The sequence below is a fragment of the Triticum dicoccoides genome, chromosome 2B, assembly GCF_002162155.2.
Source record: "Triticum dicoccoides isolate Atlit2015 ecotype Zavitan chromosome 2B, WEW_v2.0, whole genome shotgun sequence".
NCBI lineage: Eukaryota > Viridiplantae > Streptophyta > Magnoliopsida > Poales > Poaceae > Triticum > Triticum dicoccoides.
Window position 1 is genome coordinate 511,740,396 of NC_041383.1, and position 14,539 is coordinate 511,754,934.

The window sequence follows — 14,539 nt, forward strand, 5'->3', positions numbered from 1 at the left end:
ACGAACTGTCTATCTATCTATCGTGCTGTCCTATTTGACGCACATGTAGTGTAGGAACTACCACCTTCACCAAGAAGCAAGTGCGTGAGAACTGAGATTCATATAACCAAGGGCACTCGTAAATATAGATAAGAGTATCTCTTGTTTTTCCTTTTCATTTCCTTCAATGAATTAATAAACACGCGTATAGCACGTCAAAATGGATCTCTGCCAGCTACATGGTCCGGCAGTTTTCGGGTTGTTCCTCGCAGACTACCATGTGCGGCGCCTGGTACTGGTGGTGGTAGTAGCTGGGCGGGTAGTAGCACGGCGGCGAGTTCACGGGCACGGGCACGGCCGGCATCGGGTCATCCTTCTTCTTCTCCTCCGGCTTCTTCACCTCCTCCACCTTGATGATTTGGACGTGGCCGAGCTTCTTGCGGAGGCAGCTGACGAGGCACACCGGGTCGACGCCGTCGCCGACCACCTCCAGCTGGTCCCTGGCGTTGCCGGTTATGCCCATGGACGTCACCCCGGCTGCTCTGGCGGCCAGCATCAGTAATTTGGACCGGCTCTTGTCGCACGACATGCTCAACTGGATGACAATCTTTTGCTGCAACAAGGAGAAAAGCCATGGATCAATCTTCAGAGTAATGTATCGACTGCTGAAAATTAAGACCCTAGACAAGGCAACAGGAGAGGTAAACAAAAAATAGGAGCATAAACTGAATAGGGTTCCTCACCTTCATTGCTTGCTGCTGGGTTGCTAGATGCCTGTGAAGGAGAAGCAGGAGCGCGATGGGGAAATGTTGGTGTTCGAGGCGAGGCTAGAACACGTCTTCTTCGGTACAACCCCCCTGGACACATCAACGGTCGAGATTAGAAGATACCCCTTCGTGAGGATAAGTGAGTAGGGGTAGGATGAAAAATTTAGTTTGGGGCGGCGTACCAAGGCGTAGCGAGGCGCATGACCGTACGTGGCCGTACGGCCCGCTGTACGCCCGTACATGGGCGGTGTACGCCGCATGAGGAGAAGGGCGGGCCCACACGTACTAACCCTAATTAGATTAATACATTAATCCCGAGGCGGTACGGCGTGCGAAGCCATTAACGCCGGCGCAGTGAGACGTCCCGTCGGCGGCGTCGATTCACACGCCACCGCCCGACGCCCGCCTGCGCACGCCACCGCTTGACCGCCCGCGCACGCCGACGCCTGGCCTCCTGCGCCTTTGACAGCTCGGCATTAATTGCCGGCACCGATTCGCACGCCGCCGCCTGGCCTTCTGCGCCCTTGACCGCTCGGCTGTCCCGGCATTGATCGCCGGCACCCACCCCGCCCACCACGCCTATAAAAAGCGCCTCGCCCCGCCGCGGCTCTCACACGGCCCCTCGCCTCCCCTCTCCTTCTCCCCCTGCCGCCGGTGTCGCCCCTCTTGCGCCCTACCTCTCCCTCTCGCCGGCGATGGCCCGCTCCACCTTGACCCTCGAGGAGGCGGAGGAGCTCGCCCACTTTGTCATCCCCGCCGCTCCCGACGTGTGCCTCCTGGCGAGGTGCCGCCTGAGCGTCGACGGCGCGCCGGTGGCGCCGGTGCCCGAGGTCGGCACCCACCTCTTCGCCCGCGCCGTCTGCCTGTACCGGGCGCGCCTCTCGCCGGAGGAGCTCGCCGACCCCCAGTACGCCCCCAACAACCCCGGCTGGGCGGACCGCCTCGCCGACGACCACCTGCGCCGCCTCCACGCGTACGCCGGCCCGCGCCCGCTGACGAAACACAACCGCGCGCGGCGGCATCAACTCTGCGATGGGCGCACGTTCGAGGAGGCCGTCGCGCCGTACCGCGCGCAGGCGGCCGCCGGCGCCGTGCCCGCTCCGCCGGGGCACGGCTACATGCTGTTCCGCCGCGGCGAGGCTCGGTCCACCCGCAAAACCGTGGGCGCGCACATGAACGTCGGCCCGCGCCCGGCGCCGCGCGGGCCCCTCGCCGGTGACCGTGGCGCTGACCGCCTCGGCAGCGGCGATCGTTGCACGCGCGCGCGGGAATGCGCCGGGTCCAGCCGCGCCCCTCCGCCAGAGCCGGCGTTGCTGGCCGAATACAGGCGTCTGGCGGCGGAGGCCGGCGACCCGGAGGACATGCCGGGCTGCCTGACGATGATCCGGGAGTCGGAGAACGCGCCGATGCCGCCACCCCTCGTGCAGGAGAACATGCAGCTCGCCCCGGGCGCCGTCCACCCGAAGGACCCGCCGGACTTCCCCGGCTACCACGCCGCTGTGGCCGACTCGATGGCTGCGCCGGCCACGCCAGCCGCGCCAGTGGTGGACCTGGACGACAACAGCAGCGATGACGGTGACGACGGCGACGGGCTCTACGACGAGATCGACTTTGGCAGCGTCGAGGACGAGTAGTTTAGTTTAGGTTATTTTTTAAATAACGTTTAGTAATGTTTAATTATTTTCCTAATGTTATTTAGTTTAGTCAAGTTTAATTTCTAATATTATGTAAAATATTTATGAAAACTATGATGAAATATCGAGTGTGTTTGCATGGTTTTAAATTATTGTTTGCAAATTGAATGTTCGAATTAATACTATTATGTTTGCAAAAAAAGTTTGAAAATTAGGATAGAAAATAAAAAATAAAAAAAGAGGACAGCTAAATATTATTAGCAAAATAGAATGAATATAAATTTTAAAAACAGAAATGAGTTAAACTTAGAAATAAAAAAATCTAAAAATTTGGAAAGGAAATAAAAAACGAAACAAAGGTGGAAAATAAATAATAGTATCAAAAACAATGAAATTGTTCTCTTAAAATAAATTAGAACAGAAGTAATGTTGTATTGAAAAATTATAAAAATGAAACAAAATAAATAAAAATGAAGCAATAAAAATATTAAATAATATTAGGAAAATAGATTGAATGAAAATAAATTTTTTTAAAAATGAGTTAAACTTTGAATGCAAAAAAAACAATAGGAAAGGAAATAAAAAATGAAACAAAGGTGGAAAATAAATAATAGTACCAAAAATAATGAAAATGTTCTGTTAAAAAAATTAAAATTAAAAGAGAAGTAATGTTGAACTGAAAAAATTATAAAAATGAAACAAAGTACATAAAAATGAAGCAATAAAAATATGAAATAATATTAGCAAAATAGATAGAATGAAAATAATTTTTAAAAACAAAAATGAGTTAAACATTAGGAAAGAAAATAAAAAACGTAACAAAGGGCGTAGAGGGATGTTGTGGGCCGGCTGGGCCGCCTTTGAGAGGCGCGCACGGGCGATACAGGGCGCAGAGGCGGAGGGGGCGGTGTGCGCCGTAGTTTTTAGTTCCACTTCGCCCGTCGAAGGGCGCCCTGACCGGCTTAAATAGGCGGTCCCATGCACCCTACCAGATAAGATAGTTATTAAAAATATGGATTGACTTTGCACTGCCCGGGCAGCGCTACCGCCGCTGCACGAACATCGTTACACTGTCCGGACAGTTGTAGTAGTGTTACCTGAGCATTGTAAACTCAAATCATATATTTAGTATCTATCTTATTTTTGATAGTTTAGCACTTTACGCAAGTTTGTTTCATTAATACCTATATTTTTATAAAATTTGTCACACCTGATTTAAATTTTGCATGTGAGTCAGTATGCCCACTCCCACACGGAATCCAATAAGTGAGCATATTTCGAAACGAAGAGCACATTGCTTCACGTCCGGTCAGTGTTTTACGTTTTTTGACCGAAAAAATTATAGAAAATTCTAAAAGTGGCAAAAAGCCACGAAACTTGTCATGCATCCTAGTCATGACGATACAACATTAGAGAAAAAAATTGGGCTTATTTGAAGGATGTCGAAAAAAACTCATTTTTGCACGAGGCCTTTGCTCTAATTTAAAATTAATAATAATTTTTCTTATAATTTAAAATTAATAATGTTTTGGAAAATACTCTTCTTAAAAAACACTACTTGATATGAAATTTATTAAGTAGTTATGTTAAAAACAATACTAAATATAAAATTTATTATGTAATTACATTAGAAAACTACTTAATATAGAACTAGTTAATATAGAAAACGTCAACCCAATTTTATTATTTATTTTATAATTAAGAATAATAAGTTGTTTATTATAAATTATAAGTATTAATAATCAATTATTTGAAAATAATTGATTATGACTTTTTCGTTACTGCCTAACATTTTTGAGTTTATTAAAAAAATATAATGAGAAGTTGCTATATTAAAAGCACTACTTAAGGTAAAACGTACTGTAACCCCAGACTGACACCTTTTTGACGATGAACATGGACGAAACACACCAAATTTTTGCGTGCGCGTGTGAGTGACCCCCACCGGCTCGCACGCCTATTTTCGACAGAATCGGAGTACGAATGCAAGTTGCGTCACGTCGGGAGACCTTTTTTGGGTATTTCCACGGAGAAAAACGTAGAAAATGCATGGACTGTCGAAACACACCCCAATTTTGCAGGCGTGCTTCCGTGGCATCATGTTGCGTGTCAAGAAAACATGGCGGCGTTTCATGGATTTGCGAGAGGGAACACCTACTTCAGGCATGTAACCCCTGACCGACACCTCATGTTTGTACTGTGACTATGTGCCAACATGGACGAAACGCACCCAATTTTGCGTGCGCGTGTGAGTGACCCCCACCGGTTCGCACGCCTATTTTCGACAGAATCGGAGTACGAACGCAAGTTGCGTCACGTCGGGAGGCCCTATTTGGGTATTTCCACGGAGAAAAACATAGAAAATGCATCGATTTGCAGGCGTGCTTCCATGGCATCATGTTGCGTGTCAAAAAAAATATGACGGCATTTCATGGAAAATATAAAAAAAATAAAAAACAAAAATATAAAAAGTCCCATATTGCGGACGGAGTTACTTACGAAGATTAATGTGAATTATTGCTGTGACACTCCATGATTATGGAGTGCCAGAGCATAATTTACGTTAACCTCCTTAAGTGATACAGCCACACTAGAGGACTTGACATTGCAAGCAGAGTATGGTATTTAAACAGGTGAATTAGCATGACGAGAAGCAATGTGGGACTAAACATTAGCATGTTCGGCGGTGGCCGCCGTCACTATAGGTTGGGCGCTATAGGTTTGGCGGTATCGGGCCTGGCCCAATCGGCGAACTAATTTGTTTGTTCCTTATCCATCGCCGTATACCGCCACGCACGGCGGAACCCTATCCAAACTACTCGCCCCCGTACGCCGCCCCGTGCCCCCAGTCGCCCTACCACGATCGCCCTAAGGCGCAACGACCTCGCCGCACGTGCAGCGCCCTCCATCGCCGTCCACAGTCAACGGTGCTCGTTGGCACAGACTGCCCCACGCCCGCAGGCGTAGATCGCCGATGTTCGGCTGCCTACTTTCGGCTCCGCCACAGCCGTTGTTCGGCGGCTGTCGCCCGAATTAAGGTCATGTGTCCCGCCTCAAACTATTTCTATCGATGCTATTGCGTAATCATATGTATTAATAGGAAAATATTAACATGCAGTATGGACATCGATGGTGTGATTCCATGTTCCATAGAGAAGTGGATAAGTCTCGTTGAAAAATTTACCACCGCTCAGCGATTTAGGTTCTACGTAACAGGCTTGGAAGAGATGTTGATCATTCTGTCAGTACAAATGAGAGATTTTTTGCTGCATTTTATGATGTTAGGTTATAACCCAAACAGCAAAAAAATTATGATACAAGAAGATAGTGGCAGTAAAGGCCTTATTTCACTTAGACCGGACGATGTGTTTTCAATATTTGGGTTTAAGAATGAAGGTGAGGATGTTTTTGGCATTCTTGCGACGGAAGGAAAAGAGTTAATAAAGAAAATTCCTATTCAGTACGTTCACAAAAAAAATGGTCACATAATGATAGATGACTTGATTGAAAAAATTGTGAGGAGTAAATCCGCCGATGATGAAATTCTTCGGATGGTTGTTCTTGTTTTGCTGGGGACCATTATTGCGCCCATGTCGGCTGTCTCCATACCAAAGGAGTACTACGCGTTGGTGCATGACGTGAAGCGGATAAGCACGTTGAATTTTAACGTGTTCACTTTGCGAACTTGTTTGACGCAGATTGGTAAACTCAAGCAGGACGGCCGTGTGAGGCAATGGCCATGTGGCAACCTAGCCCTACTCTAGGTATGCTATTAATTAATACTATTTCATATTCCTTTAATTTATGCGTTCGTAACTTATTTTTTCATGTGTTTTGTAGTACTTATATTGGGAGAAGGTGCAGCCAACCACCGGCCCGAAAAATGACCGTTGTCGTTGCAAGTTCCCCTAATGAAAATTTGGACTGAATCTAAAGCGGAGAAACGAGACAAGTACGACCTGGAAAATGGTCGTGGCCATGGATTGGTAATATTATAATGCTTATTTAGTAGTACGTTGATTATGCATTGAGAATGTTATGTACTGATGTTGTCATCGCATACTCACTTTGACGATTGATGACTGCATTACGAAGGAGTATAGAATGAAAAAACTTGCAGATGAACAAGCTGAAAGCAGTAAGAAACATAGTAGCCGAAAGTCATCCGTTACGGGAAAGAAAAAAGTGGACAATGTGTCCGAGGTCCCTGCTAATCTAAAGCCTTTTATGGACCGGGTTATGAATGATATGAAGGAAATTTGTAAGGAATTGTTTCGTATGCCAGAGTTATGCGCATAGGTAAAAATGTAACAACTCTGATATGCACTTTATTAAACTCGATAAATTGATAAAAAGATATAACATGTGACTGAGCTTACTTTTGCAGAGATTGTTAGAGAAAATGAATAAATCGGGTGTACGATATAACCGGGCACAATGGCAGAGGAGGAAGAAAATCTGTATGGACAGAATAGTGAGTCCAGGTATGAAAACAAGTATCTAAAAAAGAATGTCAGTATGATGACAAACACACACCTATTGGCCGAAATGGCAGTGGGCATTATGATTTGGATTCTGAAGAAGGGGATTCGTTCAAATTCAGTACTGGTCACTTGAGTAGCTTTAAAGGTGAGAAGGAGGATCCTATAGATGTCCCGGAGCAGTCAGAAAAAAAGAAGCATCATCTCGAAAAACCGATGAAATAGAAGCTACAAGATGGCAAGTGCAACAAAATGAGCAAGAAGTGTCACAGGCCGTGTCAGATGGTAATAGCGAGATAGAAGAGAAGAAGGACGTGATTCCAGGGAAGCGAAAGCGGTGTGCGTCAAAGTACACGAAATCTCCTTATGTTAAAAAGAGTCCGAGAAAACGTGCAAAATGTTCCACGAAAAACGAGTAAGTTAAACATGCTATGAATATATTTTTGAAAATTATGTAGTACAAATTTGTACTTTAACTCTGTTTACTTGTGTTGTAGAACTGTTTAATGAAACAACCCCTCAATTTGATCATTCTGTGGATGATATGATGCGTGCCGCTGTGCAGTACGTGAAAGCATACGAGCACTCACCAAAACATAAGAACCATGAAATATTCAACAACGGTAAAGATGATGGACTTTCTGCGGCAAGAGTTTGCCAGATACTTAATCATGCATGGATATCCGGTGATGTATGTATTTTTATTCTCATGCTTATGTCATGCGTTAAGTATGTTGCATCAATGTTAAATTTAGTCATTAATTCCAGGTAATTGACGCTTATGCGACGTACATATCAGATTCAATTATCGTCAAAGACATGTATCTTGTACCCACACATAGATCTTACTGGTTATTGAACACTCGGTCAAAGTCAGTAAGACGAGGAAAGTCGGTAAACGATCTAGAAGGTTTAACACATGCAAATGAACCTCTCAACAGATGCATGACAGTATATTTTGCAAAACCGAAGGTACCGTTTGTATTGCAGAATAGTATTTTCATTACTATCTTATGTGAAAGCCGAGCTTACTAACAATATTTAAGTTATGAAATAGGCTTATTTTGCTTTAAATAAGGATAAAAACCATTGGATTACATGTGTTATGCACACTAGAAAGAAAGAGTCCCAAATTCTTGATTCTTTGAGGGAGGAAGAAAATATCTCTGAAGCTAGCAGGAAATTCGTTGAAAATTTTGTAAGTTTCGTATTCATGTGTGTACAATTAACCATATAATTTGTTTGTCGTATGTAGTCAACGTGTTCATATTTTTTTGTCAGAGAGAGCAACTTGCAGGAGATATTCAAGATGCAAATGATAGTGCTATTATGTCGTTCCCGGATGTGTCGGTATGGCCTATAGTCCCCTACGACACGCCTCAACAAGAAGATGGGTGAGTTACATGTAGCATGTGCTTTTCAAATACATTAATTGATCAAGTGCTATATTACTTAACGTGCTTTCAAAATTGCATTTATGTTTTGTTAACACATGAACTCATGTGGACTGTTCCTCCTTCGCTGTTTTTAATAATGGGACGGAGAAAAATTCATTACTGCTATTTCTCAAGTGGGTACATTTTTAGTATGAAAAATTAGTACATTATATCATATATAAGTGATGAAAATAAAAATTTTGTTATTACTTTTCAGGAATCTATTTATAGTTCGAGAGAAAGAATGATAGCTGGAATTATTATGTCACCCGAAAATAAGCTTACGGAAGTGAAGAACAAAGTTATTCGACTTGCGAATTGGAAACAAAAATAAAAATATCATATGACTATTCTACGTGATTGTCGAAATATTATTTGTTCATGACTGAGGATTGTGTGTGGATGCTTTATTTTTTATTTGAGTTTCAAATATTTTTAGCATGTCAAGTTTATGTACCCTGGCAAATTTATTAAAAATACATTTTAATCATTTTTTATTTTATTATTTAATTTATATTTTATGTTCAATGAGTGTTCTCGCGAATGTACGATTTAGGGTTGTAAAATACTCAGATGATATATGAAGACGATATCTGACAGGCGAGCGCCGCGCGCGCCGGACGAGGCGAGCGTCGCTTGAGCCGCACGTTCGCCGCTACATGGCGCACGTGGGCCGTGTCATCTGGCCAGCGGGCCCGCGCCGCGCGTCGCCCCATGGTTGGCCGTTGCCGACCCTGAAGTTGATTCTGCACCGGCCCTTGTGCGCCCCTCTGCGCCCGAGGGCGGCGTCAGCCTCGGGATCGCCCTCCGTGGCTGGATCCTCCTCGTACGTGCACCCCTCTGGGGCCGAGGGCGGCGTCAACCTCGGGATCGCCCTTTACGTCGGCTCCAGAATCTTCCTCGTGCGTACCGCCTCTTTGTGCCCGATGGCGCCACTCGCGGGCCAGCCGCGCCTGTTAACGTTATTTTTTAAAATAAAAGCAACCGGCGGCTGTGCAGCGCCTCTGATCGCCCAACATGCATGATTTATACACAAAATCATATATTTATACGAAAAAATGTATACATTACATATCATGTTAAAAACAATGCCTATAGCGCCAAGAAATATATATTATAACGTAAAATTTGTATGTCGCATATCATATTAAAAACAACGATTATAGTGCCAACAAATATGACATAAGTAAACACCGATTACATGTCTTCCGTATCAATGTAACGAAACAAGTATGTAAGTACTATTCTTTAAGACAACCAAATAAATCGTCAACTGTAATCAGAAGTTGTTCTTTTTATTCAAACATTTCTTTGCTATGATCATCATGCCATGTTCCTGCATAGAAAGATTGTAACATACGTCAAAATTTTGTAAAATATTAACTAAACAAGAAAAGAACGTTAATGAAATGGTGTGCACATACTTTGGATTCTGAGGACAATTGTTTTTGAAATGACCTTTTCCTCTGCATAAACTGCATAGATGTACAGGAGGTTTCTCATCAAAACCTTTGGGTCTACCGTTTGTAGTCACACCAGGTTCCTTACCACGGCCTTTGTTATTCTGCCCTTTCAGTGCTCCTTTCGTATTGATTTTTTCTGGATCACCAACGAAAACATGATTTTGATTCGGCACAAAAGCATCATCATGTGCAACTCTATGCCGTATCACATAATCTTCCTCCTGAACATCCTTGGTTGCTATCACATCCTCCAGAGCTGCCTTTAGTTTATCAAATAGAAATGGTTTATGACATGCCACATGATTTGCTTTCGCAGACAAAATAGTCAACTCACTGTACTTAGTTCTCTCCTCAGTACCTGCCCATCCCCATGCGAAGAGATGCTAGTGCGTTTCACGGGCAGTCCACCTCTAGCATTCTTGCTGAATCTTCGCAGCACTAAGCACCCAGGTAAGTCCTGCACGTTCAACCTGGCTAAAACATAAAGAACATGCTTGCATGGAAGACCTTTACGTTTCATACTATCACAACTGCACTTCACTGTTTCTTCTGAATTACTAGGTGTATAGTCCACTTTGAATCTCAGTTGCCTGTTATTTTTCCATGCCACTATGAATCTCCTACTGACGGCTCCACTCAGTCTATCTATGATCTCAAGATCCGCTGCCTTCTTCATTTCTTTCTGTAAGAGGTAAAAGTTCACCGCAATGAAGTCACGGGCAGCGGCTTTTTCAATGCATTTGAACTCGTCGAGTACTGCTACAGGGAGTGTATGTGTGGACATGCAGTCGTCGTGTGACTCATTCTCACGGAGCCGAACAATGCAGTTCTCATAATGCACAACCATATCAACAATTGTCATGCCAGAGTCAAGATGCATATGAAGGAAAGAGTTCAGACTCTCGCTCCTCTGGTTACTCCGCATACCAAGGAAGAACCCACCGGTGAGATAATGACGCAGCCCAAAGCCTTTTCTTCCGGTACATCCTATGCAACCATGTTTCAGTTTTCTCCGACTCCCATTTAGCTCTAAAAGCTGCCCATCTCACCTCAAACTCATCATGTGTAGTGGCATAATAAATAAGAGACCTGAACTCCTTAAGGGACTTGTGGTGGAGGTGTTTCTGCATGTTTTTCTCAATATGCCACGAACAAAGTCGATGCCACACGTCAGTAAGGACCTTCCTGACGGCCCTTATCATGGCTGCGTCTCCGTCAGTAATTACAGACCTCGGCTTCTTCTGACAATGAGCTCTTAAGAAGGTATGCAACACCCAAACATATGTATCCTCCGTCTCATCTGACACAACAGCACAACCGAACACAGTGGTGCAACGGTGATTGTTTAGACCAACAAAAGGTATGAATGGCATTCCGTACCTATTCATCTTGTAAGTGTTGTCGAAGACGATTACATCACCAAAGTCAAGGTAATCCCGACGTGACTGAGAATCACACCAGAACATGTTCTTCAGCTTTCCTTCTGCGTCAACAGTGTGCTCAAAGAAAAAGTCTAGATCCCTTGTCTTTCTCGTCATCATGATACCAATCGCAGTGTCCGCATCACCCTTTGCTAGCAACTTCATTTTCTCCCTATAACACATGTTATAAAGCTTCCTCCTCCCGAAACCAGCCCGTGCATATGATCCATACCTACTAACGAAGTTGTTATAAATCCAATGTTTTTTGAGCCCAGCACCTGCCATTGCTAAGATCTCGAGCTTCTGGTATTTCTTTATCTGATTATGAGATCGAAGATATATAACTTCATCTGGTCTAGCAAGAGTGTGACTATGATCATCGTTGAAACTGCTGACATACCAAATGGAGTGCTCTCTGTCAACCTTCACAGTTAGATGGGCCTTGCAATAGCACCGAGTCTCCGCTCTCAGCCTGCGCTTCTTCCCTTCCATGGTACAAAACTTGGCCTGTCGTTTCCCAGACCTTGAACAGAGAAACCTCCTCAACCGCCTATGTGCGTCGATACCCTTACTATATTTCAAGTTGTCCTTCCTAATGCTGAAGCCACGCTTTTTCGCATAGTCTTTATAGAAATCATATGCCTCCTCGTCTGTCCTGAATGTCCTGGACATCACCGTCCAATGCCTGTCCAGTGATTCTTGCTGGTATTCATCGTACCCAGTGTTAAAATTGCACTCATCACCATCGGCATCATCATCATTTTCGCACGCGTCACCATCCTCTTCCTGGAAAAAAGTACAAACAACCGTATATGTCAGTAAGTAGTTGTATAAGGACTATCATATGTATTCACTTTCCACTACTTACTTTGCTCGAGCTGTCATTATAAGATGCATCGATATCGTTTTCGTCATTGGCATCATCGAAAAAATTCCACTGATCGTACCCTTCCACTTCCATCTACGCAAATTGTAAATATGATATGTAAGACTTGATGCGTATTTAATTTCACTTTAAAATAACCTACATAAATCTAAACCTACATGGCTTCCGCTTTCAGCATATGAATCATCTACATCCATATCCACATTGTCATCATCCCCTCCTATCTGTGCACAGTCAAACATGTTATTGTCATCACGCATGCTTGTATTTAATATGGTTGAGAACATGCAGACCACTTACATTGCCACTGTAAGACTCATCCAAACTCATATAATTTTCGCCGTCATGTTCGTCTTCATCCAATGACAATGATCCGTCCTCGCTACCGCCATCATCACTGTCATATCCTATTTCAGCCTCAATATATACGCGTTCATATATAATTAAATATCCATTCAAACATCACGTAACATCTTCTCAATTAAAATCTGTTCTTAAATTACTATGCCAGCGCCTCGCGTACCTCATTGCATTCATCAGACATGAGGCGGTTGTCGCCGGATACGAGCTGACGGCGGCGGAGGCGTCTGCCTGACCGAGGCGGTTGTCAGCGTAGCACACAATGCGTACATTTTTTTCGTCGGTCAGGTACTGCCGGAGATGGCGGCGGCGCGAGGGGAGGCGGGTGAGGCGTCTTGAGGATAGGGTTCGCCGATCGTTTTTTAATCACTCGGACGTACGCAGCGGGCGCGGACGGGCGTGGATGCGGACGTGGGCGCGTACGGGCGGCCGTACGCGACAGCGCCGTACGGCGACGCAGGCGCGCCTACGGCGGGCGGGTATTTTTATACGGCGCGTGAAAATACCGCCCCTACCCTTTATACGTTGGGGGGGGGGGTTGTACCGAAGACCACCTCAGTATATGATTGCATAATATGATAAGTTGGTATTTTAGAATATTTCATTTCTTATCTTGTCTAATACATAGGAACACATTTTTTGTGTCCAACTGGGTTTACTACCTATGTAGACCGCACATGCATGAGCAACTATAACATGATCCCTTTTACCTCTTCTTACCTCATGGAAGGTAAGAATATATAATCAATATGAACCGTTGATTTAATTAAGTAGTGAGAACGAGTAATTAGCCCGTGGTAATTAATTGTTCTAGCCCCTCACCATCTCCCGATAGCACACTTAGGGCATCCCCAAGGCAGACCTGCAAACTTCTCGCATCCGTTCGGACCGCCGGAGCCATCCAACATGATCCGCGGCGCGGTCAAGACGCGATTTCTCCCGCAAACCAGAGAAAAAAGTGGGGGAGGTTTGCAGGAGTCTGGACACTCAAAACGTACGAATCCGACACCCCCGGCCCACCCAAAACCCTTCCCGAACCCCGCGACTCCATCCTCCTCATTTTCTCTCCTTCCATCTTTCTCTCTTGCCTTCGTTGCCGCTCCACCACCCCAGCCACCATGCCACACCCTGCCGGAACTCAGCGTCTCCGTCATCTCCGGCGCTCTAGCAGGGCTCTCCACCACTTCTACTCTGTCTCTGTTCAACCCCTATCCTCTGACCGCCCCGCCAGGTACCATCCTCCACATGCCCGGCAACTGTTCGATGAATCGCTGGAGCTGAAAACATTTTCCCTTCTTATTTCTAGCAATGGATTCTGATTTGGAGTACATATACGAGCAGTATGTTGAGTTGTCCGACGGCTCATCGGACGAGGAGGAGTACTCCGATGAGACGGCAATGATGCAAGCGGCCCTTGAAGACGCGGAGCATGCGAAGGAGCATGTTATCAATTTCAAGGACTCGATCAAAGATCATCGAGTGCTCAAGCACAAGAAGGAGTGCGAGCATTTGATACTGATGGCCGACTACTTTGCTCCTGATGCACTACCCGCTGACCATTTTCGCTGGTGTTTTCAGATTTGCAAGACTTTATTTGATCGTTTGTACCATGGCATCCGGTCCTACGATGACTACTTCATACTAAAGAAGGATGTTGTGGGAACAATTGGCTTCTCTTGTTGTTATAAGTGCATGACCGCACTCCGAATGCTTTCATATGGCACGGTCGCTGATTCGTGGGACGAGTACCCACGGATGTCTGAGAGCACATGCGGAGATGCCATGGTCAGGATTGCAAATGTTGTGGTCGAGGTGTTCGGACCTCAGTACCTGAGAGAACCAACTGTGGAAGACACCGAGAGGCTCTTGGCGATCTCAGAAGCAAGAGGGTGGTCAGGTTTTCTTGGATGTCTTGACTACATGCACTGGAAATGGAAGAACTGCCCGAAGGCTTTACAAGGGCAATATCAGGGTCATGTTAAGAAGCCCACCATCATTCTTGAAGCAGCTACATCACATGATCTTTGGATTTGGCATGCTTTTGTTTGGCATGCCCGAGTGTCACAGTGACATCAATGTGTTGCAATGATCGTCGTTGTTTGCGAGGCTGAC

At 45.1% G+C, this 14,539-nt stretch overlaps 1 protein-coding gene across 1 annotated transcript; it reads right to left on the reverse strand.

The window, feature by feature from the left end:
- Positions 1-214: 214 nt before the first annotated feature.
- On the reverse strand, positions 215-728 carry LOC119360968 (disease resistance protein Pik-1-like). The gene is made up of 2 exons (XM_037626389.1): positions 723-728; positions 215-592 (listed from the first exon to the last, which is right to left on the reverse strand). The coding sequence occupies exons 1-2, from the start codon at positions 726-728 to the stop codon at positions 215-217; spliced, it is 384 nt and encodes a 127-aa protein (XP_037482286.1).
- Between the last annotated feature and the right edge of the window lie 13,811 nt (positions 729-14,539).